Source organism: Bemisia tabaci, chromosome 4 (genome assembly GCF_918797505.1).
Source record: "Bemisia tabaci chromosome 4, PGI_BMITA_v3".
Classification (NCBI taxonomy): Eukaryota; Metazoa; Arthropoda; class Insecta; order Hemiptera; family Aleyrodidae; genus Bemisia; species Bemisia tabaci.
Genome location: NC_092796.1, coordinates 686,647 through 713,228, shown reverse-complemented (window position 1 = coordinate 713,228; position 26,582 = coordinate 686,647). Strand labels below are relative to the sequence as shown.

Genomic DNA, 26,582 nt, shown 5'->3' with positions numbered 1-26,582 from the left:
TCTCTGGGGGATCTCTAAAAATCGCCGTTTTTCATTCCCGTCTCTATTCTCCGCTTTATCGCTTTATTTGGCTCCGAGTCTAAGGCCGTTTTCCCCGTTTAATTAAACCAGGATGAAAGTTAAAGAAGGAACCAGCGAGGAGAAAAAGAAAACTTAATTTGGTCCACGCTTTGGATAGTACGCGGGGAAGTAGGGGAAAGTAGGAGAGAGAAAAAAAACAATTTTTGAGGGATTTCTCCCATCAAACGCTACAAATACTCCTGCAAAGCGTTTGAAATTGCGTTCATTTTTCTTAAAACACATACCACCCCAGTTTATTTTCACTGTTCGAGAAGCGCCGTAGGAGGATATTTCACGACGAGAGCCCGCAAATTCTGAGATTTGTAACCCGCCTCTCTCACGCTTTATTTAGGCGCATTTGTTGCGCCTGGAGTCCTTTCGTTGTTTCGTATAAGCTAAACTAATGTGTTATGGTATTTTTTAGTTCACCATCGAAAACCTTTTAACAGTTAGGTATACTTTATACGCGTCCCTCTTTCCTCGAGGTTTCTTCGTTTATTTAGGTAAATTTCGGTTTTTTCAGTATCGAGGCAACCTAATGACGACTTGTCGATTGCAGCTACACTAATTTCGATTAAAATACTCCACTGCGAGTTCATATCAGAGGGTATGGATTCGATTGACATGAATCATTCAAAAAGCGAAAACGTGAACCAATCGACGTGATCCATCGACACCGATTCGATCGACAAAACTCGATTGACTTACATGCTTGTCGATCGAGACACGGGTTTGTCGATCCATTCACGGATTTGTCGATTGATTCACGGTTATCGATCGAATCACGTCGATCGGTTTACGTATCTATTTTTGGTCGAATCGACACCGGTTTTTTAATAATTCGCGTTTTAATTTTTCGATCGAATCCATAATCTCCGCTCACATAGTCTAAATCTACAGAGAGCGGTTTATAATATGTAGCCATTAGGAAAAAAAAATAATCTCTCTCAATCTTACTTAGTTGATAGGTTAGTTTATTGGCACGTAGTTAATTTTGAATTGAGGGAGATTTTTCGCGGAAAGGAGTAAATAAATTTTAAAATTTTAATTACTTGATACTTAGTCACTCAGGAATCCACTCTCTCCGCAGAATAAACTATCGGCTCTTTGCTCTTTTTAATGACAAGGGATAAATAGGGTGAAAACCAAGGAGTCAGGAGGAGAAACGTCTACGATGAGATGTGCACGGATTTTGTTGGATTTGAGAATGATCGCGAGTCAACCTGAAAATTGGAGTGCATCAGAAGAAGGAAGAGAAACCTCGGGCTCGGGAAATCTATCAAAATGGCTTTCAGAGACGTGAATAATTCATGGTGGACTCCGAATGAATAAACAGAATTGATAGTTTTTCTCCAAAGTTATATGTTTGCCTATATCAACAGATTCTTTATTCGTCGACGGGTCCAACTCTCTCACCCTATCTCCAACTTTCTTTTAAATGAGGAAGAGAATGGTAATATAAGGTGCTATGGGGGAATATTTTTGATGCAAGAACTTCTCACAGTGTCAATGGTTTTGGTAAAAAAAACCGTAGGCCATTTGATTGGATAAGTTTTGAATTGGAAAGGTCTATCCGATAAATTTATCATCGCTTCTCCTCTGGAGTTCAAAGTTCCTTTTTCTGCAAAACGAAGAACCAGCTCGGAGCTGTAATGTAAGTCCCTGTGGTAAAGCCTAAACATTTGAGAGACACCCCCCCCCTCTGCGTTTTCTATTTTTTTAAGTACTTTTCTTCAATATCCGAGCAATAAACCTTAAAGTTTTTCCAAATTTGGAAGGGCTAGTCAAATGTTTCGGAGCCGTCTCTAGAATATCGTAGCGGATCAGTGCATATTAAATACTCTCCTTGTTGACGCAGCATAAAAAAAGAAAGAAAGAAAGAAAAATATCATTGGTGATTTTTCACTATTAAACTTAACACTTAACTGCCTTTCACGCCTCACATCCACAATCCACGTTGTAATTGTGAGCTTATTAGGGACCACCTGAATAGCTATAAAGCATAAATTAAATTTTCCTACCATACATATTTTTTTTCTATCAATTTAAATGAAAATAATCCATGTAGAAATGCGCGAACATTTTGAAATCATGAGTTGAAAATCGCTGACTCCGTAAGTTTAAATAATAGAGCCTAACACAGAGCGGAGCGGCGCCGACGCGGCGTGCTGCCACGCGCACTGGCGCCTACAAACCTAAATGAATACTTCATGCATTGCGTAATGCTTAAAGTATCCTTGTAGGTTTGCAAGCGCCAATGCGCAGGTTCACGCTGGCGAACAAAATATCGTTGACGAAAAGACCTATAACCCTTGAAACAGCCTAAACTGAGTTTGTATTATCAGATTACTTCGGGGCTAATTTTCTCAATATTCTAATTAACTTTAATTTAGACTACTAATTTCACTCAGGAAAAATTTCAGTGTATAATATGCTCTGATATAATTATAACTATGTATTATATTCTTTTAAGAACTCATATTCATGAACGAAATGTGAAGGAAAGTCCTTAAACTCTTTGAAACTTTTCACTTACCTGTGACTTGTTGCAAATTAACTGATATCGCCACTTAAGTACTGACCTGAAACAAGAATAAAATAAGAATCAGCAAATTGAATACATAAGATCATAAAACGTCGAATGTACTTTTTGGCAGAAGAGTCTTGTCAGTGACACCAATATTTTAAAAATAATCTGAGGTTGCTTTTACGCAGTATTCGCTGATACTTTCAAGATTCGTCTTGAATATTATTTAAATTTGTTCAAAATATAATTTATAATATTCAAAGTGCTAATGAAATAACATTTTCAAACACTTTTGAGATACTATTTCACCAAAAACATCTTGACTATCTTGACATATTTTAAAAAAAATTAGTGAAATATTGCTGATATACAAGATCATGACTTCGAAAGTTGGTTAATTTAACTGTTGTTGCTTTATAACTAATTTTAACACAATTTGATGCAATTTCACTAATAGACTGTATTGATTTATCCCGATGATTAATTTACTCTCGCTTTGTAGTACTTTCTGACGTTAACCCATACATGACTACATTTTTGTTTTTTTAATGTACTTATTTTCGTTTGAAAAATAGAATGTCTTTGGCTCCTTGGAAAAACCAGGCCTGAGATGATACTCAAATCACCTGCATGGCCCCTTAAAATCAAATCAAGGTATTCGTGGCAGAGGATAACTAAACTGGGGTAATCCAAAGAAGCAGCCGTGACAAAGCACCCGCAAAGGGGCGATTGTGGTGTATTTATTTCTCCGTTTTATAGCGCTGACGTGGCGGCAAAAACTCGCCTAACACGCCTTTTGCCCATGGGATCCCTACGTTTCGTCGGAAATAAGGAAGGAGAAGAAAAATTGAGTGCGTGCAGGCTCCATCCCTTCTTGAGGTTAAGTTCTTGGAGTTCATTCTCAAAGCCCCGTTATTAGCGAATCATATAGAAGGTCGACGACCTTTGGAATTGGTAGGTATACCACAGGTGAGGTTTTAAGAACGCAAATTAAAATGCATAAAAATCTACATCATCTCGAATCATCTTTGCATTCATATCTACTCCTATCCGAATTTCAAAATTCATCGCTCAGGGGGACAGTTTAAACAGATTCTGATTGAATCAAGAGGATTTTCAAAGTTCGTTTAGAAACTTTGTAAACTGCCTTCCCCTTTCAAGCAACATTATACTTCCTCTGAGCTTGAGCAAATGTCGGCTTTTGTAGAATTTGATGAAATGAAACCTCTGTACTGAGCATCAAACAAAAGAGGATTGAAGCATCACATCAAATGTTTTCTGTTCAAAATGTTATATTCAAAGCAAGGAGAAGTTTGGAAAAAAAATTCCCGAGCAAAGTGTGAACACATACAATTAACACTGTACTCTCGCGGCTGCCTTGCTTAAAATAAAATATAGAAGGCTCTTTTTTCATACTTTAAAGTAAATTATGTCTATTCTTGATCAATCAAACAAATGTGACGTTGTTTGGGCGATTATTGATAGTCTTACGAACAATGAAAGTATTTTTCAATAAAATCCATTCGAACAAAACTACTTCTAATTTCTCGAAATTGTATCTTTGGATTTACCACTGTCTATGTCAGCATGCATGGCAGCTAAGGCCAAAATTTTGTCAACGTAGTGGGAAAGAAATGATTTGGAACAAAGAAAATGAACTGAACCAATGAGAACTGGACTTATTTTGCGGTTTTTCGTGGATCCACCCTCTGCTGAGAATGGTGAGCAGGCCTACTTTGTTTTGGCCAACGCACGTCTATAGAAATTTCACTCACATCATTAAGAGTATTGCACTGGTATTAGCTGAGGAACACTTCATATAATGGTGCAGTTTTTTTTTATTTTTATAAAATCTACTTTTGATCAGGAAACAAGAGAGCAAACTGATTTGCGATATCTGTATTTTTGCTTAACAACCGCCACGGTGGTGAGGATGACGAAGCAATTTGCAAATTCAGCAAATTTATTTTACGAGAATTGTAAATAATAATTGTACAGCAAAAGCAATATTTCTTCATGCTGTTTATGCTAAACATTTTGCCGAAAGTTCAGTTTAAAGAAGAACGCGATTGCTACTCCACCCACATTAATACGGTTATGACAGCAATGTTTTTTCCGGTGCAGTTTGTAATGTCAGGAGGATATCTAAAACATTCCTGGTATGCTTATGGTGCTTTTTGAGCTATTTTCACTATGAGTAATCCTCCCTTTAACAAAAGTTTGAAACGGTCCCATGGTAGTCCCTACTTGCAAAGCGAAGATTCAGTAACCCCCCCCCCCCCCCTGTGAACCCCTGATTTTTTGTTTCTTTTTCAATCACTCGAGCGCAGCGTGAAGTGTAATGTTCGGCTGATAGCGGCTCATATCAAAATACAATCTACAGTAAATCATCCCTCGTTTCCGTATCTCAAGAGTCTCCCACAAAGCCTAATTTACTCACCGATCCCTGGGGACCTTTTATTTATTTATTTACCTCATTATAGCGGGCCCCGAGGGATGAAAGGGCGGTCGCCTCGCTTCGGAGTTCGGAGAACGGGGGTCGAACCGCTTTGATCTCACGCAAGTCTCGGTCTTCCGGGTGAGAATTTAACATTTGTCTCGCGTAGTGAGACGGAATCATTATAAGCTCTCAAGTTGTTTGTTCTACCAGCAATTAGGCTTAGATCGCAGCGAATGCATCCTTGATAAGTACCTTGATATTCCAAGAGAGACCGAATAAAATGGGCCTGTTGCAAACTTCAGTTGAGGCAAAAACAAGAGCTATTTTTTCTGAAAAAATTCTCAAACAGTCGACAAACTGAACAAACAACCTCTTGTAAGTTGTGTTTTTACCAAGAAACTGATGAAATCAATGCTAACTGAACATTGATTTTCTCTCTGATTACCCACAAAAATCGGTAAAATTTCAAAAAGAAATGCTACGGTTATATTTTTGTGAAATATGTACAGAATTACTTGATCAGTATTTGTCACTTTGGAATGAAGTCACGCTTCAACGTCGACAAATCTGTAACTGATAAAAAATAGATCATGAAAAGACACTAACAACGTGGGCCGAATACTGTGCGTAATAGAATGGTAGACTAATGCTAGATCCATAATGTCCTGCGGTTAAATCAACACCTTGAACAAATAAAAAATTATCAAAGTTACAAAACGATCTCTAGTGGATTTTGGTGCAAAACTAAGAAGATGGAGGAGAAATCATAGTTCAAGTAGACGCATTGGGATAATTATGAAATAATTGGGAGAAATTCTATTCTGCGTGTCCTCAGTTAAGTATTCCGATACATCTGCACTTCGAGAACACTTTATCCCTCATTTTTACATTGAAACTATTTCAAGTTTATATTTTAACTCTAATTATAATTTTTTATTTTTTAAACTTTGAATCGCGCAAGATAGTGTGGATCCACCGCTATTCTCTCATCCTCTTATTCCGAGTTAAGTTGTTTTTACAGTGAACAGAAGTAAGTTCAACTCCTTCCGGGATGGGTAGCAATGGGCCTGTTGCAAACTTTTGCTAGAGTAAAAATATGAGTTGTTTCTATTAGCATACGTCTCAAAAATCACGACGAGCACATTGAAAAAGTTTGAAATGAACTCCTAACTTCACAAAATGCGTGAGAAATTTGAATTTTGAGCTTCCCTTTTCAAAAACGATACTAAAGGCACACGTGAACATTACATTAGCGGAGTCGTTCCATTAAACCCTTTCGCAATTGCAATGCCCAATATAGCCGACGCTTCCGCGCGCAAATCGCAAGCAGGAGCACTAAGTCAACCAAAGCAGATCTTTATCAACGCAAAGAAATCGTGAATGTTAACACGCTGGGTTGTTAACGAATGGTTAGAATCTCGTCCAGGCTCATGTGTTCTGGCGGATCGGTGACGGCCATGTTGAATATTGTGTAGCATCAAAGTGCACGGGGGTTGGATAGGACGACACCTCTAAATAAATGTTTACCTATGCCATAGTAACGTTTATTGGAGCTGAAAAAAAGCAAATTTCTTACGCAGATTGTGAAGTCAGGAGTGCATTTCAAACTATGCCAATGCGCTCATCGTGATTTTTGAGACATTTACTGATAGAAACAACTCGACGGTGTAAGTCTGCAATCACATAACTCGGTTTGCAACGTCGCAGACTTCCCGTGATACTTTATTTTTTAAACGGAAAACTACTCAACGGCAATCCTTCAAAACTGCCTTGATTGTTTGTCTCTGTGCGAAGAAAATCCTGCGAAAACTTCAAGGAATGATGTCAATTTGTTCTCCTTTAAAAAAATAACATAGAGACGGAGATTTTCAGACACCGCAAGCGAGTTATGTGATTGGAGACTTACGCTGTCGAACTGTTATTTGGACTGCATTTTGCAATTTGGACCTATAAATCCTGGCTCATCTGAAAAAACACTTATGTGCATAGGGAAACTAATGGCACATACGTTGTTTTTATACCGCGCCGGAATTTATAGTTCCGAATTGCAAAATGTAGTCCATTTTTCCTCTAGCAAAAGTTTGCAAGAGGCCCATTGGTGGGAGGAAGAAGATGAAGGGGGTGCGATAGCCGGCGGCGGTGAGGTCTGGAGGGAGTTGGGTCTACAATCACTTCTCCCGATTATAATGCGATTATGCGTGTACATGCTTGTAACAACAGATCCATTCGCCGGAAGCTCTGCCATCCGCATTTTCATCAATCCGCTTCGAGCGCCAATCCGCATTCTTGAGCAACCTCAAACCACTCCCAAGTGCCGCCACTCTAACATCCTAAACAAGAAAGCCATATAAGCATTCGAAAGTAGCCAAAATGCGGCTCATAAAGTACATAGTCTAGAGATTTTAATAATTTTTTCGTCAAGTTTTTAGATGCACCGTAACAAACTGAAAAAAAAATGCAAAGTTCAAGGGAAAATATTCATTAGTTAACCAAAAAGTTTGTTTTTCATTGGTGCACATTTGGCAACGTTCAAATATGTTTTTACGGTATTTTTGATCGGCGCGTAAGTACTGCGATTTATTTAAGCATTACCTTAACCCTGATTGTGACGTCATAAAAGAGACAAACACTTCTCTCAGCTTTAGTAGTATTTCAAAAAGTTGGTTGCCACGGAGAAAAAAGTTCGGGATTTGCGCCGACGGTTCGTGCCGACTTCGGCGTGAGGAACTGAATATTCGGGGGCGTATGCGGGCGTGTTCGGCATAACACACCGTGGTCCCAAATTGGCCTTCGTCTGCTGATCTGAGCATTTTTCGTTCTCCGTCCCGAAGTTTTTCGTTTTGCCGACTGGGTATTCGTATCAAGCTACCGAAGATTTTAGCAGACAGGGAACGACGCTAGCGCTCTCTGTCTCTGAACGCAGGAATTTGATGACTCCGCAAACCAGTGCGCGAAGCGCGACGTGCATCGTTCCGTTCGGAACAAAACTACGTAGTGCGTACGATCCGAAGATTGCGAGATGTGAGTTTACGAATTCCTCTTATCGTACACTTTAAACACACACGAAAGCATATTCTTATCCATTTCTAAATTTTGCAAGTAAAAGCCGTCCGCTTGAACGCCTTGATCCAGCTCGGCTGGACTTCAGAAAGTGCGTATCATTTGTTGTTTTCTCTCAATTGTAGAATTCAAAGTGACAATTGTTTCTCAAGTGACTCATTAATCATACAGTTAACTTCGAATATCGACTTAGAAATCAGCTCATAGCTTCTCTCAGTGCCGGAACTCAATTGTTTTTTCTCTTATCGACCTAACCTACAAAATCGTTTCGCTTATCCGCTTATAATCTAGGAAAGGAACTAAACCATCCAGATCAAATTGTAGAAGACAGGTTTGAAGTTTAATTACTTTACGAGACTTAGGTATGCCAGAGGGAAAGTTCATTGCCCATTTGCACATTTCAAAATGTTTATACTCAACTTTAAATTTCTGACCAGAGACGGTCATCTCTACTCTCATCTCATGTACCTTACTTTTGTCCAAAAATGACTCGGTTTTCTCTGTATAGCTTAGTCCTAGTCACTCTCAAGTATGTGGAAAAGTTCACAAAGTTGAATTTGTGTTTCCAATTTGCTGAAAGGTTATCATTGACCTTGATTTATTTTATTTTAACTTATTCTTTCGTCTCCTACGAAACATCAAAGCCTGCATCGTTCATTATTATAGTTTCCAGCTCTTTACTGTAATTAAATTGCGAAACTATAATTTGATCATTAGCAGAATATCCTTCGATGTACACTTTCAACCCATAGAACTCGTAGCGCAGACTACGGAGCTACAGTGATTGGCACGGATGAGAAGTCTGTAAGTAAATTTATGCACTAACTTAACATGGCCCCATTATCAGTTAGCAGTGTTAATATTATGTCTAGATTTCATGGAAACGGTTACAGCTTCATGTTTGTCTCCCTGCATGCTTTGTTTTGGTTTGGCTATTATTAAGGAGTCAAGAGTAGAGAATTGGAAGTCTGCGGGAGAATTGATCCATTTATTTCCAACATTATCAGTACCTATAGCCAAGTTTTACATTTGTAGAGAATGATGCGGTGTAGGAAAGCTTGAGTCCTCCTTTCCTCTGATTTCTTTCAATTGTAGATATGATTTTAAATTTATTATGTTTGTGTAAGGGAGTGTACATATTTTATTTATTGGTGATAACAAATGGTTCCTTATGCTGGGCACTTTCAATTTAATTATATACTTAGTAGACCTTTCGTACCTAATATTATCTATTTGCTATCTACCTAACTTATGTTCTTGTTTGTACCTTGCTAAGTGCAGTGATTGTTATCATTTAAAAAAATGCCTTGAAATTGAGCAAAAGATATTATCTGGTGTGAACTTTGGGAACTGATAACGGTATAATGTGCGTTTATAATTTGAGTATGTACTCTATCCTCGTTTCTTTCCTTGCTATCTGATCTGAGGTTTTTTTTTTTTAATTTTCATCATTTTTTCATGTTCCATAGAGAGAGTAAAATGAAGTAAAATAATAGAATAAAATAAAATAACGAACAAATCCATGTAAATTAGATATATCCTGGTTGTCCACAGTTCAATTCGAACATTAATGCAAGTTTTTCGCCGTCACATCCAAGCGTCCGGCATAGCTCAGTAGGTAGGGTCTTCGATTAGCGTTAGGTAGGTTCTAGGTTCGATCCCCGATGTAGGCAAAAATTTCTACCCATCAAATCATTGTTCAGGCGTTGTAATACCTTCTATTTTTTTTTTTTTTTTTTTTTTTTTAAATTTATTTGTGGGGGGTTGGGTAAAAGGCCCCCTCCCCTGGCTAAGAGCAATAAGAGCCCCCCTGAATTTAATGCAACCTTGATAAGATCCACTAGACTTCGATTCATGCATCCAAGAATTTCGGTTAGGTGTACAGAAGCCTTCGGCACGATGAGCCGAAGTTCGGTTCCCCGGACCGAGAACTTCGTGCTGACAACCGAAAAATTTCGGCTCGTTCTACCGAAGAACTGGAGTTCAGTGAACTGCTATAATTGGTGTTCCATATGAACCAATCATAGCGGCACAGGCAACCGAAGTTCGGTAGCTGACGCCGAACTTTTTTTCTCCGTGCATTTTACTGTGAGTAGACAAACATTAATAATGATCAAAATTTGGCAAAAACGAAGGTATGTGCTTCATTTGAAACAAAATATCACATCTAAGAACAAGATATTTTATCACTAGTAAACACATTTTTTTAAAGTAATTTTTGAAAATCTCCAAAAGTGATACGCAGTATCGCTGAGGACAGGAAATTTTTGTGTTCGAGTACTTTTGGCTTTATGTCAGATTTTTAAATGTGCGTCTAGGCAGAATGGTTCCGTGTCTCACTAAAAGTTGAAAGTGACAAAGTTTGTTTGCTAACTATCTAATTATTGTTTATCCGTGGTAAAGATGGAGACTCAGTTGTTATTGTTAGCGGAAAGCCAAGTTTACAAACCATAGTAGCCGAAACAATGAATTTATCGTACTCATTTAGTATTTTTGACCAATTCTTAATGAGAGAAATTTATCTAGACGCGGATCGCTCGCTGTATTCACCATTGGGCTGCTGCAAAAAAACCACCGAACGTGAAAAAACGGCCTTAAGCAACTATTGCTGCTCCTAAGCCGCTCACAGTGCATAATCTAGCCTTAGAAAAGAAGCTTTTCAAAGTATATTTTTTAAAGTTGATGTAAGTACCGTAACAGAACTAACTAATGAGCGGCTACAGCATAATGGTAATCGACCTGGAAAGTGACTGTTGCTGCTGTTTAGCCCTTGACATTCCTTAATTAAGGCGATCTGGTCAGAATGTGGTACGCTGCACGCCTTTGACCCAAGCAGGGATAAATGGACTGGAGTCTTGCTAAAAACACGCAGCCCGCGGAATGTATGAGGCCGATACATACACCTTTTAGATATAGGTTTACAAATAGACCGTAAAAAAATCTGGCATCAAAATGAAAAAGAAGAAAGAAATCTAGTGCCAACACAGTCGAAGGCAGAAAGGACGTAATTGGGCCTCGTTTCTACCTTAACTCCCGAATCTGAGCGAAACTTTATCGGTGGCAGAGAGCGGAGCATTGCGAGTTCACGCCTCTCGCCATCGCGCCTTCAATTTCACAGATGCAACACGGACACCCATCAAGCACGAATAGTCGTATCTCTGCGCCGTCATAAGAGCGCGTTGAAGTGTCTCTTGTTTTTGAAGTTTGAGAGGTCTAGTTATGCGAGTTCTTCGAGCGCTTCTACAGGGTCAGGTCTATTTTCACGTGGGGATCGAATTCTTCAAATATTGAGCCTTCTGGGTTGATTGAATGCGCACTGTATGGAAAATAAAATGCATGCAGATTAAAAGATGGATAGGAAAGCTAAAGGTGGAGAATGAAGTTCAACTTGAATACACCAATGATGTTTTTCTCGGAGCCCGTATTAGCGGTTAAGATAGGTGCATTGGTAGGTAGATAGATCGACATTGGGAAATAGCGGTGGCAAGGAACGAGAGATTATTCTACCCTGCGAATAAAAAGAAAAACGGAAGCATAAGTTCTGTCTCCAGCAACTGAGAAGATAAGTCTAATCTTCCCGCGCTCCTTCTCGGATGAAAATATTAAATGCGTATATGACGCGGAGAGGATAAGAGATAATAGAGGAAATGCAAGTTGCTTGTAATCTTTCATCAAGAAAACATTCGAGGGCCATTTCCCGCTATTAAGAGTCTTATATCACGACGAGCATTCTCACTAACTGCGGGGATGGAGGACTGGAGTCTGAGCTTTGCTTTCGGGGGTTTTTTCTTTCGTTTTCATCCTTTTCTTTTTTTACTTTGCTGCAAAGAAAAGCACTTTTAAAATCTTACGAGTGTTCTTAATGCAACCTCAATGTGCTGTTTTGGTGTCAGCAAGCCACGCAGAAACTATGGATTAGTATAAAAGCATTCAGAATTAATGTAACTATAAAAATATATCATTTGATAGACTTCTTGACCGACCTACGAATGAACGAGGGAGTCAAATGAAAATAGTAGAGGCAAAACAAGGAAACAGTGGAAACAAGGCTAAAATACATAAAAATACACGGGACTTTTCGGTGTCTCACGACACCATTATCAACTGCTAAAAAGTACAAAAATAAAAAAGAAGTTAAAATCAAAAGAGATCAGCACGGCGTCACAAGGTGATGAAAGACTGCAGTGATAACAGGAATATACAAAAAGGTCCGAAATATCAACAAACCTCGACAAATGCGAGAAACCGAGCATCGATGAGCATTGCAAGTAATGAGTATGGCATGAAAATACTTGTACATGATTATATTTCTTGGAAACAACGGTTACGACTACATAAACCTCAATATAATGGTACATATTTTTATAACCACAAAATCAGGAAAAAAGGAGTAAAAATGTATGATTATAATTTACGTTCCGTCAATTTCATAAATTTGATATCTTTTAAAATAACATATATTTATCATGATTTATTTAAGAGGAAGCCTTTGGTTGAATGCGCAATGCTTTTGCATTGCAGGGAACGTGTGAATTCGTCACCTCCCGGCCACAGTATCACAAGGGCCATGCGACGTTTCAAAATTTCCGCCGGTACTTTATTTTTTTACCGAGAAATAGTTCAACGAAGCTGTCCGAAAATGCTACTGAATTTTCATCGTGCTGCCGATGAAAACGGATTCAAGCAATAATTTCTCTGCATGTAAGAAAATAAAATGACCGCGGAGATTTTTGAAGCGTCGCATGACGCTTGTGATACTTTCGCCGGAAGGTGACGAATTATTTCGAGGAAATGAATCAAAACTTGAGAATATTATGTCAATCCTTATTTGACTCTCCCTCTAAAAATATCTATGACCCGGTTAAGAAGAAGGTCCCCCTCCCCATTCCTCGTAAATCGGGACTACTGACTCTGTCTGTTTTGCAGTAGTACATTTCAAGTGCCTCTACAGGGTTTCAGGCCTCGTGCCTCTTTGAGACTCTTATCTGGGAAAATCTCCCATTCATTGTACGATTTGCGAAACGCTTCAATTCATATCCAGTTTCAAACAAATCAGCGATGCGGGAAGTTAGATCCGATCGTTATGAACTTTCAGAGTAATCTCCATTGCTTCATTTTTCATTTAGGCCTTGTTATGTGATTCTAATTGGCAATTAAAGCTAACCGAAGACACAACTTTGATTTGAGCATATTACTATGCCATCTTTGATCTGTTATCATGATTGAAGCGAATGGAAACTTAAAAAATTAAAAAGTAAAAAATTGATACTCTCTACACGGAATAATTGCGTGGCACCTCTATGAGATGCAATGAAGCCACCAAAAAGTTATCTCATTTCAGAAAAATCCACCTTACCACCACAAACTACACAGCCCTAGTCCTCTATGGTACCGACAGCCTTTTCATCATATGCAGTTTTCAGTTTCCAGTTTCAAAGCCAGTTTTATAATTAACCAATTTGAAAGAATGTCAAAGAGATGCGGCTTGAAGATATTAATTTTCATATTTTTCAGTGTAAAAGGATTGACACTTTCATTTTTTATAGAAATTCATGAACGTATGAAACAGAATGTCAGTGGCTGTCAGTTTCCTAATTCTTCACGATTCCTAGGAAATCCATAGTAACCATTCTACACTAGATTTCCGTTACTGTAAATCTTGCAACTGGTTCCGTTAATAATTCACTTGATAAAAACTGTCAGAAAACTAGTACTAAATATCCACTAACATTCTTTTTCATGTGTGTTTGAATGAGTCCAGTGTCATTGAAACTGCCTTTATACTTACGAGTGGCTGATTATATACATACATTGAGCCGCTTTCATAGCGCAGCCTCGCGCTCTGCGACGCCCAATCGCCATTGCCCCCTATCCTCCCAGAGACCATCAGGCAATTGGCACCTCCTGATCACAGGATTGGCTGATTATATACCAATCTTAAATGTGTTTTATTCCCCGTTCCTCATAAAAAATAAATAAAAATGAAATCCCATGTATCTTCCACCGGAAGAGCGATTTATAATGGGTTAAGCTAAGCTGATGTAATCACGCATAAACTTAAGTGACTACTTTGAAACTCTTGGGCCAAAAATACATTATGTGAGTATACTAAACTGACTTTCAATCTTGCAGGGGCCCAAAAAAATAAATTTTTGATGGAAAAAAGGGAGAATTGAAATTCCCATAATTCACTGCTGTTTCCCTTCAATTTGATTGACGCTTGTTTTAACACCGTCTATTGTCCGTTCAATTATCCATTAATACCCATTTTCTTGCATAGTATCCAGCTTAAAACAATTAACACATGAATTTATGTGTGCCCTCGTCTCACAAGAGCAGAAGTTACGCTGGATCAAAGTTTGATCGCCAAGTGAGAAGCAAGTTGGAGGATTAAAAGCTGTCGAAGGGGTTAATTGAATTGGAGCCAATAAAAATCGGAAAGCCCAACAACGGTGCGCTTGGATGGAGATGAAAGCATCCTCGCACAATGGAAGAGGGAAGTTTACAATTGACGGGAGAAAATGCAGACAGGCGTTACGCCTGAAGTTGAGAACAGTTCAGGAAAAAAAAAAAAAAAAAAAACGACGGTGAAAGTGGGAAGGAGAATGAGACGCGGAAAGAGGGAGAATATAAAAACATGAATCTACTACACCTTTCGTCAGCAAAGTCGAGCCAGCTATTAAAAAGTTGATTCAATAATAATCAATTTGATGAAAGTTTCGAGAAGATTTGAGGATGCGCGAGGGACGAAAACCATGGATTTCTCAGTGGAGAGTTGGGAGCCCGGCAACTCGACGAAGGAATGTGACACTTAAGGGCAACGGCCACGGCGGGAGCTCTAAATACCGAAAGAGCCCTGCCGTCCTATCCAAGAACGCCGCGCCGCATGAGCCCTCACACCTTGCCATATTTTCGGCGGTAAGAACCCAAATTACTAGGCAATTTTGAATTCCTTCCTCCAAACTTTTCCGAAAATTTCTTACGCGATTTAATCTAAAATACCTAAAAATTTCAAGGCAATCATGCATACATTTCGCGAAAAAGACGTGTTTCATCGAGGGAAAGGCGACTCTCGAAGGTTCATACGGCGTTCTTCCTTAGCACGGTAAAGCTGTATTCTGGCTGAAATATATTGCGAGACTTCGAGCTTTTTTGAAGATGTTGCGAGAAATTTTTGTAGAGATCTCTCAGCAATGCGCCCTGGTATAGTGCATATTTTTGAGCTCTAAAGCACTTAGGGTCAAAACGGCACGGAGTTATTTTTTCTGACCTTGTGGAAGTAACGGTAACTTTTTTTGGTATGATGAATCGGTTTGAGTTCAAATTGAATTACAGATAAAGGCCAGTGTAATCACCTCTGAAAATTCCAAAAGTTCAAGTCAATATTGTTTTGTGGCATTCCTAACGGGAAAAATTGATGCGTGCCTCTTTGATCGGTGTCCAGTCAGTTCGTCGCCACCGATTCCCCGCCGGCCAGTTCCCCGCGGACAATTCCTTGCGTGGAAAAATCAACTCGATTCATCACTTTTAATTCTATTTGATTTAGTGATCTTTTGATTCTGACACTTTACTAATGCATCTCCAAAGATTTCATACAAGACATATTTATATACTGTGGATTGAGGCGAATTATAAACAGCTTTGTAGAGACTATTAAGGGAATTCAATTTTTTCTCTCTTTTTTTCTTCAGTTTCACAATGTCTATTTGAAAATTGTTAAAATCGCGAAGTGCAAAATGGCCACTAAATAATGTTTCAAATAGAACGAAAGCCAAATGTGTCCTCTTCAAAACCTTATTTAAATAACGATTCGCAAAACGGGAAGTTTTGAATTCAACTCCTAGACGAGATATTAACAAGTATTCTTGACACAAATCAAATAGAAATTGAGGAAGTTAAACCTCTGCTTTATCCACCTAGTTTTCAGAACTGAATGAGAGGTTTCTAATCTTGGGAAAATCATGGCAGATTTTGAGTAATCATATTGGTTTGTTCACATAAAAAGGCAGTGAAAAACTTGCAACGTTATACAAATGACGGTATAAGTGTTTTTTACTTCATCGTCGGTGATGAAAAAATGGTCACGGGGTAGAATGTATAATTACAGTGGTAATCATAATCTTCTGTCATTATGTCAAAACAATACTGTTGAAGGCGCTCTGAGCAACTATTCCGCCACTGAAGTATTGCACAGTATCAGACGATATTGAAGGCGCACTGACGTTTGTTAATTTACTGGTGTTGCTCATTGCGGTGTCGAGTCTCACTGATTATAAGATACGCAGCTCCGTTTGATCGATTTTTGTGAATGTTAATACTAGGTGGAATTTGTTGGCGGGAAACTTGACATTCAACTCAAATGTACACGATTCAAAAATCTCAGATAGCGGAAGTAGCCTGAAATGATATCTTTGCGCCTTTGGAGTTATCCAACTCTGCGATCGAGATAATCTATTCTTGTTTCAAAATCGATGTACCCTTAGCTAATTTAGACCTCGATATCGACGCGCTTCTTAAATTTATTTGTGTTGAAACTGCTTGAAGAGCTTGAATAATTGAAGAGCCTCCTACCTTTAATTCAAAATAAGTCGTAGGAGCACATAACTTTTGCACGCCACCCCAAGCCTACGATCTTCCCTTATCCCCTCTTTGTTTTTACTTAACATTCCAATTTAGGACTCAATTACAACCGATTTTATCAAGACAAAGGAGTCAAAAGCGTTAGGTAAGTCTCTCGCACGATCTGCGAACTGCGGAGTTGTTCAGAGGAGTCTTTTCCTTCCTCCCACTGTGCTCGAGGCGTGGCATCTTTTGATTTTGATTTTCGTATTCCGACCCATTGTTTGCACAACTTCCTTCCAGCTCTTTGAACGAAAGTTGCCTCGTAAAAACTTGAGATGTATATTTTTTGGCAAATATCGGCCCCCTAACGAGTTGCCTACTTTCGGCATTGGCCTCGCTTACGAGTGGAGGAGATTCTTCGAGATCGAATTCAATACTGAGGCGCTCCAAGAACTACCACTATCCAATTCCGCTGCAAAAATATACAAGCTCATCATCTTTTCAGAAAAGACAACATATCATGTCTCTACAAACAACCAAAATTAGTCGAATTCCAAAATACTAATTACACTTACGTTACATTTCAGCTATCTATTTACAAAAACATCTCATTCAAAAACAAAAATTACCGCCAGAAGTATGCAAACACGAAATTTAGTAGTCAATCAGTCAAATATGCATGTTTGGGTTTGAATACTTTAGGTTTTAATTTAAAGATTTACTTCAGACAGTTTGTATGCACATCCGGACGTCATATACAAGACTTTCTATTTTTGCAACGGTATGCAATAAAGCGTTAAATGGAGCCAATATGTTTGTGGAAAATGAATGAATGTCTCGGAGTTGCTTTGGAGGAAACTGCTTCTTGCAGAGCACACTTACAAAATCACCTATTTTTAAACGATTATGGATCTCCAACTTAGAAGTTTTCTTGTGTTTTTCACTTTTATTATTAGGGCTATTTTTGGGTATTATTTCTGCTTAATGATTTTAAATTATCTGACTTGTGCGCGACGACGTTCACGAATGTTTATCCGTATCAATAGGTATGTATAATAAAAAAGAGAGAACAAATATCGTTCTCTGGTGAAAATAAACATCATGACGATGTTCGAAAAATCTTCAGATCTACAGGAAGATATTCGATAGCCATAACGACAGTGTTGCCAGACTACGGAATGGTCCGTTGCAGTTCCTCATCTTGAAACGTTTGTGCGGTTTCCTTCGAACATTTTAGGGAATTTCCAACGTGGTATGCAAAAACTTCGCTGAAATTTGCACTAAAATCTGCACAACCGTATTCATGTAAAATATTAAGTGGAGAAACGTATTTTGCGTGTTGTAAACAATATAAAATAATAAAAGAGTGAACAGTTTACCAAAACACGCATTTTGAATGGGATCTATATGTTTATTTTCTTTTTCTTGAATGCATTCCGGCACAAAAATGTCATCTTCAGCAAGAATAAAATTATGAACACAAAACACAGAAAACACTTCAACAAGATAAAGAAGATAAAGGAGTAATCTATTTATTCGTTTTGCGTCGTTTGTTGTTTATTATGTATAACGATATTTCTTTATCTTGTTAAAGTTTTTCTGTGTTTTGTGTTCATAATTTTATTCTTGCAGAAGATGACATTTTTGTGCCGAAATACATTCAAGAAAAAGAAAACAAAAATTTAGACCTCAATTCAAAATGTGTGTTTCGGTAAACTCTTTACTCTTTTATCATTTTAAAAAATTAAATTGCCCAATTAAATTTGGCAAAAACTAACGTGGCTTGGTTCCTATCTGCTTAATCTGGTCCGAGTGATGGTCATTCGATATATTTCCGCATCTCAGGTGATGCTTTGAAAATCACGATGATGCTTTATTTTAACTGGGGTTTCATATCGCCCATAAAGTCGTATTCCACGTTTCATTTCGAAATGATGATGTAAAAATACCGTCCAGTTGGACATTGCTGGTGGATGTTGGCCGGTCTCCGAGGGACTTTCGCACGTTGCAACGGCCGTATTTTTTGACTGCAGTGGCACATGTAATAATGACGATGGACGAGCCGAAGGCCTGGCATTTATGGAATATACGTGTGACACGGCAAGCCGCACGTCAGGCCATAAATCCCACTGCAACGCATCGGCACTCACCACAACCAACAACGACCGACAATACCCACGACTTCAGCATCAACAACGGCGCCAACTAAGGGAACCATGTTACGCCGCGCCGCGCGCTCCCTTCCCGCCGTTTTGACGTATTCCCGAAAAGCGTAGTAACCACTGAATTTTCGAAATCCAGTTTTCCTCGAAATTTCACCAACCTTTAGATGACTGACTCACTTATTATACAGAAAAAGCAAGTTATTGCATTTATTTTCAATTTTGTCTACGAAAGCATTCTCGGAATAGTCTCGTCAAAAATCATTGGTCATTCCTAAATTTTTTGCTGTTTTCAATAAACACCAACAAAATCATTTTTATCAGAGTTTTTGTAGAACTTATTGTAAAGTTCAGGTGTTTATATGCAGCACACTCACGGTGCTCCTGAAAGGGGTTCAACTCGAAGTTGGTCCTGACATAAAAATTTGAGCTGGAATGTCAAGAAGAGCACTACTAGATAATAAAAACCACAATTTCGAAATCGGTTGTTGGAGCTCCTGGAGAAATAATCGCGATTTTATGGTTTTTTTAGGCTTTTTTCGGAAAATAGGCTCATGTAGGGCAACTAAATTCCCCCCTGCCTCATTCCTTCTTGGATTGATCTGAATTTTTAGTATGTTATTTCATGGTATAAAGTACGACTTTCCTGAAATTTTCATGACCGAGAAATTTTTTTTGCTCCCGTTATAACGTTGCAAAGTTTCAAACTTCAAAATTATGGATTTTGCGAAAAAAATTGTGACACTGGCCCCTTGCTTCTTGGATCGGTCTGAATTTTTAATATGTTACTCTCCGATATGAGGATAAAATTTTCTGAAATTTTCATAGCCGGAAAATATTTTATCCTCTCGTTGCAACGTTGCCAAGTTTTCGACTTGAAAATTTTGGGTTTGGAGGTAACACGATGGCATTGGCCCATGTCTTGATGAATTGATCTGAATTTTTAGTATGTTATTCTTCCGTATAAGTAACGAATTCCTTGGAATTTTAATGACCAGATAATTTTTTTTACTCCCGTTTCGACGTTGCCAAGTTTCGAACTTCAAAATTGTGCATTTGACCATAAAATGATGGCGTTTGGGTAGGATGCCTTGCAGAACTTTTTTTAATTATGGGTATTTTAAGAAGTTTTTCGATAATTTGTCCCTTCAAAACTGTAAGATTGCCATAATGCCGTTTTACTACTTTTACTCCGGATGAATGTATCTATACTGCATTTTGCTGCAACTACGAATGCTGGTTTTTTTTTCATTCGCTTGAGCAGCGTCCATTCAAATATAACATGATACGCTATCAGTTTGTGCATATGCACTGGTAAAAATTACATTTGTCTCCATTACATCTTTGAATAGGTGAGTTTTAGTTTTTCATTATAATAAATTGCTGCGGTTTTTTTATGGTGAAGAGTCCTGGATTCGGGCCCTCCAATTCCTCTTCGGACGCACTGGCTGGGTCGTCAGAAAATAACAAGCCTCGGGTCAATTTGACTAATGTCAGTTATCTAAAGGCTAATAAAACTAAAAAAAACTGACTGATTTAGCTAAAATAGCCGAATTCGCTCGCCTTGATGGGTCACTAAGGGGTCTGGTAAGAAATTAAGTACTAAAGGACATGTTTTTTCGTCGTTTATATTGAAAAGTTCCAAAAATCAACTTATACGTGGGATATGGATAAACGGTCGAACTTTGCATGGTACCAGTAATTCCAAAATGTTTGCTCATTAAAAATAAAACATAAAAAACGCAGGGTTAATTGGACTGCATTTTCTAATTAGGAACTAGAATTTCTGGCTCAGATTAAAAACAACGTATGCACTATTAGTTTTCCTATGCGTATCAGTGTTTCTACTTTCTACCGATGAGCCGGATATTGTATGGTTCTTAATTGAAGTGAATTCCAATTACGCATTGGATTCAATGTATACATTACGCAAGTGAGTATGACTAGATTGTATTCATGTTTCCTTCCTCTTATGGTACAAAGTACCTTTAATCTTGTGAAAAAGGTTACATATACTACACAGGAAAATTCTTCAGAAAAAAATCAGAGATTAGTTAGTGCTCAATTTGACTCAAATTAACTCTGTTTTTCTTCTTCTTCTTCTTCTTCTTCTTTCTAGCGAGAACTATGAATTGACGTAATCAAATACCATTATTCTCTAATTAATGAGTATAATTGGGAATTTCAAACTAGTCCATCGTATTTTACTAAAATTTCAAAAGGGAACCAAATACAGTGGGGCTCAATTTCGTATCCTGTCTTGTGGCAAATGGTGTATGTAAAACAAAAGTCACCAGGAAACAGCAAAAACGCAAGAGTTAACTTTATTTCGGAAATTGAAATTTAGCTTCGTGACGTGATCGATGACGTTGCTGCTTATCATTCCGGCTTTTATTCAGGAAAAAATCAGAAAGCGGTTTCACCAATCAAGTCCGTCAAATTAGGTATCGTTTCTTTAGTAGATTGCTTAACACGTCACTCGTCATTCATGAGCTATGCACCCTACGACTTTGTTTTCCCACGCGATGCTCCGAAAACGCGGGTCCTGATAACCTCACAACTTTTCCCTCCCCGCGGCTGGGAAGTTAGCTTCGCCCAGCGAGTGCATTACGGCGAGAAATGAAAATAAAAATGAGAACGGAGGAAAAATGAGAGGAAATTTCTTGTGCATATACATACGTTCTCGTTCACCCTCCAGCCCATTTGTTATGCTTCAATTCTCAACTCTTCCTATCCGCCACTCTCCCTCGCTGAGAGGAAACGTCGTATCAACATACGAGACTTGCCATTTTTTTTCTTTTTTTAATACAATCTACAAAATTTGTGACCCGTATCTACGAAATTTCCGGGGAAATTCTTGGAACCATCCTAATCATGACCAAGAACTGCTGTATTGGATAATACAAGAGATGAAATATAACATTTCACCAAAAGTGATCTTTAACTTTTTACAATACAATCAGAGAGCCAAGAAATGTCTCAAAAAATCAATTTTGAAACGAAACAAAATCATCGTGGAACGAACTTACAGAGTTTCTTATTGAATTTTCAGTTATCGTTGCAGAATGCATGTTTACCTCGGATAATTCTATAGAATGTGGTGAATTATTTTCAAAAAGAAAGCAAATACAATCCACGAACTTTCATTTCGTGATATTACAATTTGAATCTTTTTTTGAAACTTCACTTCATATTAAGATCATAAATAATTAGAGAGGTATGTTCGTTTTTTGACACTCATTAAGAAGTGTTGATATGCCAAATGCTTTAAGGACTCATACGTCTTCAGAATAATTAAAATTGACTATTCGTTGCCCTTTTTTGAAATTTTCATACAATGATGAGGAGTAGTTTTCATTTTTAAAACACTCTATCAAATCTTGCTGACGAGCATCAGCACCCATCATAAGCTACTCTCAAAACTATTCATCCCTTGATTCGCTTAAATGAATTTTTATAAAATCTTTTTCTTTGGACATTTGGGTTTAACTATTGGACCTACTAAAGAATACCTAAGTTTTTCCAAATTTTCTGAACTTGTAAAATGCTAATTTTTTTACAATTTTCTGACATTTTTCCTTAACAAATTTAATATATATGTATTTGTTATTTAATCTCGTGTATATGTTGTGTAAAGACCAAACCGGAAATCTGTACAAGTCGCGATGTGTCTACAACATGTATTTGAAAGTGGGGTATAATTTGAAATTTTATTTTATTACTAATCGAAGAAAAGAGAATGACTCGTTGCAAAATAATTTTTTTTGAAAGAACTTTGGCAACATTACAATACTCATAGGATGCTTTTTCAGAGCATGGTGGCACTGTTCGTGATGTGTGAAGGAGTGTGGGGGTCTTGGCACGAAAGAAAGGCTGTCTCACGCCTAGTTTTTCATCCACCAAGTTGGCGGATGTAATCCAGTCATTCACTCCTTATTGAAAAAGGAAAGAAAGGAGAGGGGAGGGTGACGGGTTGGAGGAAAGAGAGAGAGGTACAGGAGGAGTCGTTAAGGAGGCATGAACTAGATAAAGAGGGAAGAAAATGGGAAACCGAGGAAGCACCGAGAAGGAACATTACTCACGTTTCAATTTTTGATGATTTTACAAAGATATTTTAATCATATAGTTTCCGGATCCAATTCTTATTCCGTCGCCTTACTTTCTCTTCACCCAGTTTTTCCTCGTCCCTCCACTCGTCCTCTCTTTATTCCACCCCGTAAGTTATCCGCGACTTTTCCCTTATTCTTCATCCCCATTTTGGCAGGCGCCAAAATCCAACCCCAAAAAGAATAAAAGTCTACATTTTGCTGTCGATGGCTCGACAGTTTATATTAGTTTTATGATGAATACTCCGTATTTGATGAATTTTTTGCCTAACCTCGGCGATTGAAAAATTGTGCCCTGAAAACTTGGCTCGTTTTTGTGATGAAGGGGGAGGGGGGGCGGGGGGGGAGTAAAATAAAAAGAAATACAAAAAACAAACCTAACAAGTGATAGCCACATAAAATAAACGATTCTAGTTTTGTTCTTAAATTAATTTTTTTGTGCTCAGATTCATAAATCTTTGCGCACACTTGGATCTTCAACTTGTTAGCTTCAAGGGTCAAAGAGCGATGCTTTTGAAGTTTTACCAAAATGAGGTTGTCAGTTGTTGCCTTCGCTTCGCTTTTAATTTTATTGTGCTGACTGTCCCACACGTTGAGTGATAAGTAAAAGAATCATGAAGGAACGGGTCAATATTTTTATTAAAATAGTTTCCCGCTGTTTTGCATAGTAATTGTATCGAACGCCTCTATAAAATACGAAAATTCGTGATACGACTATTTTGACGTCTCAATTGCTCTATCTGCATATTATAGAAAAATTGCAGGAGCACGCTCAGTCTCCCAAACGCTTCACTTATGTATCTACTTCCTTAAGATAGGAGAGCGGTTCAAAATGAGTGCGGGCTCTATTTTATACTATTACTGGTAAACTATAGCCATTTCGAACTATATTCTAAGAAAGTTATTTTCACACAAAAAATATATTAGATGTTTGTTAAAATAAAACAAAAAATAAATTTGAATGGCAGGCTAGAAAGATTGACGATGTACAGTTAATTTGCAAACATCTTAGCACAAGTAAACTTACGTCATTTGTGAGTATCCGACTAACTGGAGGTTCAGGATGAAAATCATTTGAAGTTTTTAAAAAATGTCTCGTTGCTCCCTGTTACTATTTGTCACCCAGAAAACCTTCCCTTTGCGGAACATTTTGTTTGGAAAATGAAATACGTCGAAGGACTACAACATTGCAATAAAAAAATATACGAAATTTTGGACTTTATCTACCACTTATGAATACCTGTAGATAGTTCAGAGTAAAGAAAAGTAGCAGCTTATTCTAAAAAATTAAGTTAAATATTTCCCCGCAGAAACAAAGGAGTGACAAGGAATAAATCGATTAATTTTATAAGTCTCAGATTATCAGCTTACACTTTAAATCGTAGGCATTGATATTTTCCCCTTTTTTGCATGAGGTAATGTACTTAGATTTCAATTCGCCCAACCAAAAGTTTTTAGTAAAAATTTTGAACAAAATTATTGTTTTGCTTTTTCACACAATACATAGATACGTCACTCGTTTTTGAAAGTTTATCAGAAATATAATTAAAAATTATTGGGAAGCACCTTTTGATGCTTGAAATGTGCAAAATACAACGAAAACAAATATTTTGAAACCTTAGATTGTTTATAGGTGTTACAACTCCAGTTACTTTACTTTGGTAAACTTATACGTTATGTAAATTGCGCACTTACACTTATGCTTTACGCATCCTCATACGTTTCTACTTGTACGATAAGAGACATAATTAAATTCAGTAAAACATCGGTTAATTCGGTTAACTTCGGTTAATTGCTTTAATAATTGGACGATGAGCTTGAAAAGTAAATTTCTCAGCCAGGTATTTAATGCTTTCTGCTCTTCTTTTCTTTATCCGAAGAAAAAAAATAACATGAAAAAAATTAACATCAATAGATCAAGAAAATATCAGGAAATGTCCGTAAACACATAAAGAGAAATACGGAATTTGCTGAATCAAGATTATACATTAAAATAAAATGTGTCAGGACGTCCAAAAGTCACACACCGATAAAAATGTCTTTAAAGTTAAATCGTCAATGAGTCACTTAATAAAACTGTAAGCTTTGACATCCTGCCATTTAAATAGCCATATTGTAAGAGTTTTTTTATATTTTTATTTTGAACCAAGTTAAAATATAATGAGTACGGAGCCTTACAGTACGTGTTTTTTAAGATTTTAAAATAATCGATCGAAGCCGTACCACGGTTGGAAACGTTTATTCACTGTTTATATACATTATTAACATTTACAACCGTGGTCCGGCCTCGGTCAATTATTTTAACATTTTAAAATGGACTTTTAAGAACTGAAGGTAAAAAAAAGTTATACATCACCTTGCAAAATAGTAAAACAGCATAGTAAAGAGGACGCAAAGCACGCAGCTGAACGCATTGTAATCGATTCCTTGTGAAAGATGGAAGTTCACAGATTAGATGACACAAAGCACGATCAGATGACAGTTTTTTCCGGGTGGAATATTTTTATTTTTGCCTAAATGGGCATCTAAAGTTCCAACAGCCCTAAGTATTCCTATTCTTCTTCGTTTTTTCAGTCAATGTCAAGGTGTCAAACAAAATTTTAATCAAATGTATTCACAAAAAAATTCAATTTGTATTCATTTTTACCCTCTTGGTTGGTTTCCAAAATCAGAATGTAAAAAGGCGAGAGACAAAATGTGCATTTAATACATGTTCAACTAGATAAAATTCAATGATATTTCGCCAGATTTTAATCCAAAATGCTGGGATAATATATGAATAGCAATATTTCTGAGAAAAATTTTGGGGACCCCAGAGACTTTCCTATGGACTCTCGAAACCCTGTTTTCCACCAGAGGACTATAGCACTTTAATTTCTCCGTTGTAACATGCAAATTTAAGGACGATCGAAGATTGATTTTCAAAAATTGACCAACAATTTCCGGAACCTATTAAAAAGATTGATTGATTTGTAAACCATCAGTCGAAATGGTGAAAAAACTTTTATATCACACGAGCGTGAAAACACACGAGGCGCACTACTCCTGAGTCTTGCTGAAGTGAACTAATATTTGGTAAATTTTAGAGCCATCAAAACTTGCATGGTAATAAAAAAGAGTGAATTGTGTAATTTTATGTTTAAGTTAAGTAATCGACTCGAACGAGAACAACATTGCAATCTCTAGGAGATGGTGACAGCGCATCTTCGAGTAGTAACAGTTAACTCGTCAGATGAACATACGATGAAAACACGCAGGGGCAACGTGACGAACTGTACACGAAAACGCGAAGAGAAACACAGACGCTTAGATACGGCGTCACCACGTGGGGCTGTTTCAACCCTTACTAGCACGAGGTTCCGAAGCTCGCCGTGTAAAGCGCTGAACCCGCGATACTGGGATCGCGCATGCCCCCCCCCCCCCTCCCCGCACAAACCATTGCTCCTAGTTTTTAGAAGGCTCCACTGTGATTTCCTTGCGGAAGTCCAGCAAAAGGAACCTTACCTATGAAAAAGTCGTGCACGGGATGAGCGGCCGGAGACAACATTTCAAAGAGCCCGCACTAATAATACAAACAATGTAATCAAGAGGCAAATGTTAAATTCCGAGGTCAACTCTATTTTTCGCCTAATGGACGTAATGGTTGTATGGTGGTAATGGTCGTA

At 37.7% G+C, this 26,582-nt stretch overlaps 1 protein-coding gene across 2 annotated transcripts in view; it reads right to left on the bottom strand.

Moving 5' to 3' along the window:
- The window catches only part of LOC109031242 (uncharacterized), a 196,079-nt gene extending 169,799 nt beyond the window's left edge, over positions 1 to 26,280 (bottom strand). For both annotated transcript variants that reach the window (XM_072299116.1, XM_019042652.2), the window contains exon 1: positions 25,274 to 26,280. In XM_072299116.1, the coding sequence (XP_072155217.1) occupies positions 25,274 to 25,331 (58 nt within the window). In that variant the 5' untranslated portion in view covers positions 25,332 to 26,280. The remainder of the gene's footprint in view (positions 1 to 25,273) is intronic.
- Between the last annotated feature and the right edge of the window lie 302 nt (positions 26,281 to 26,582).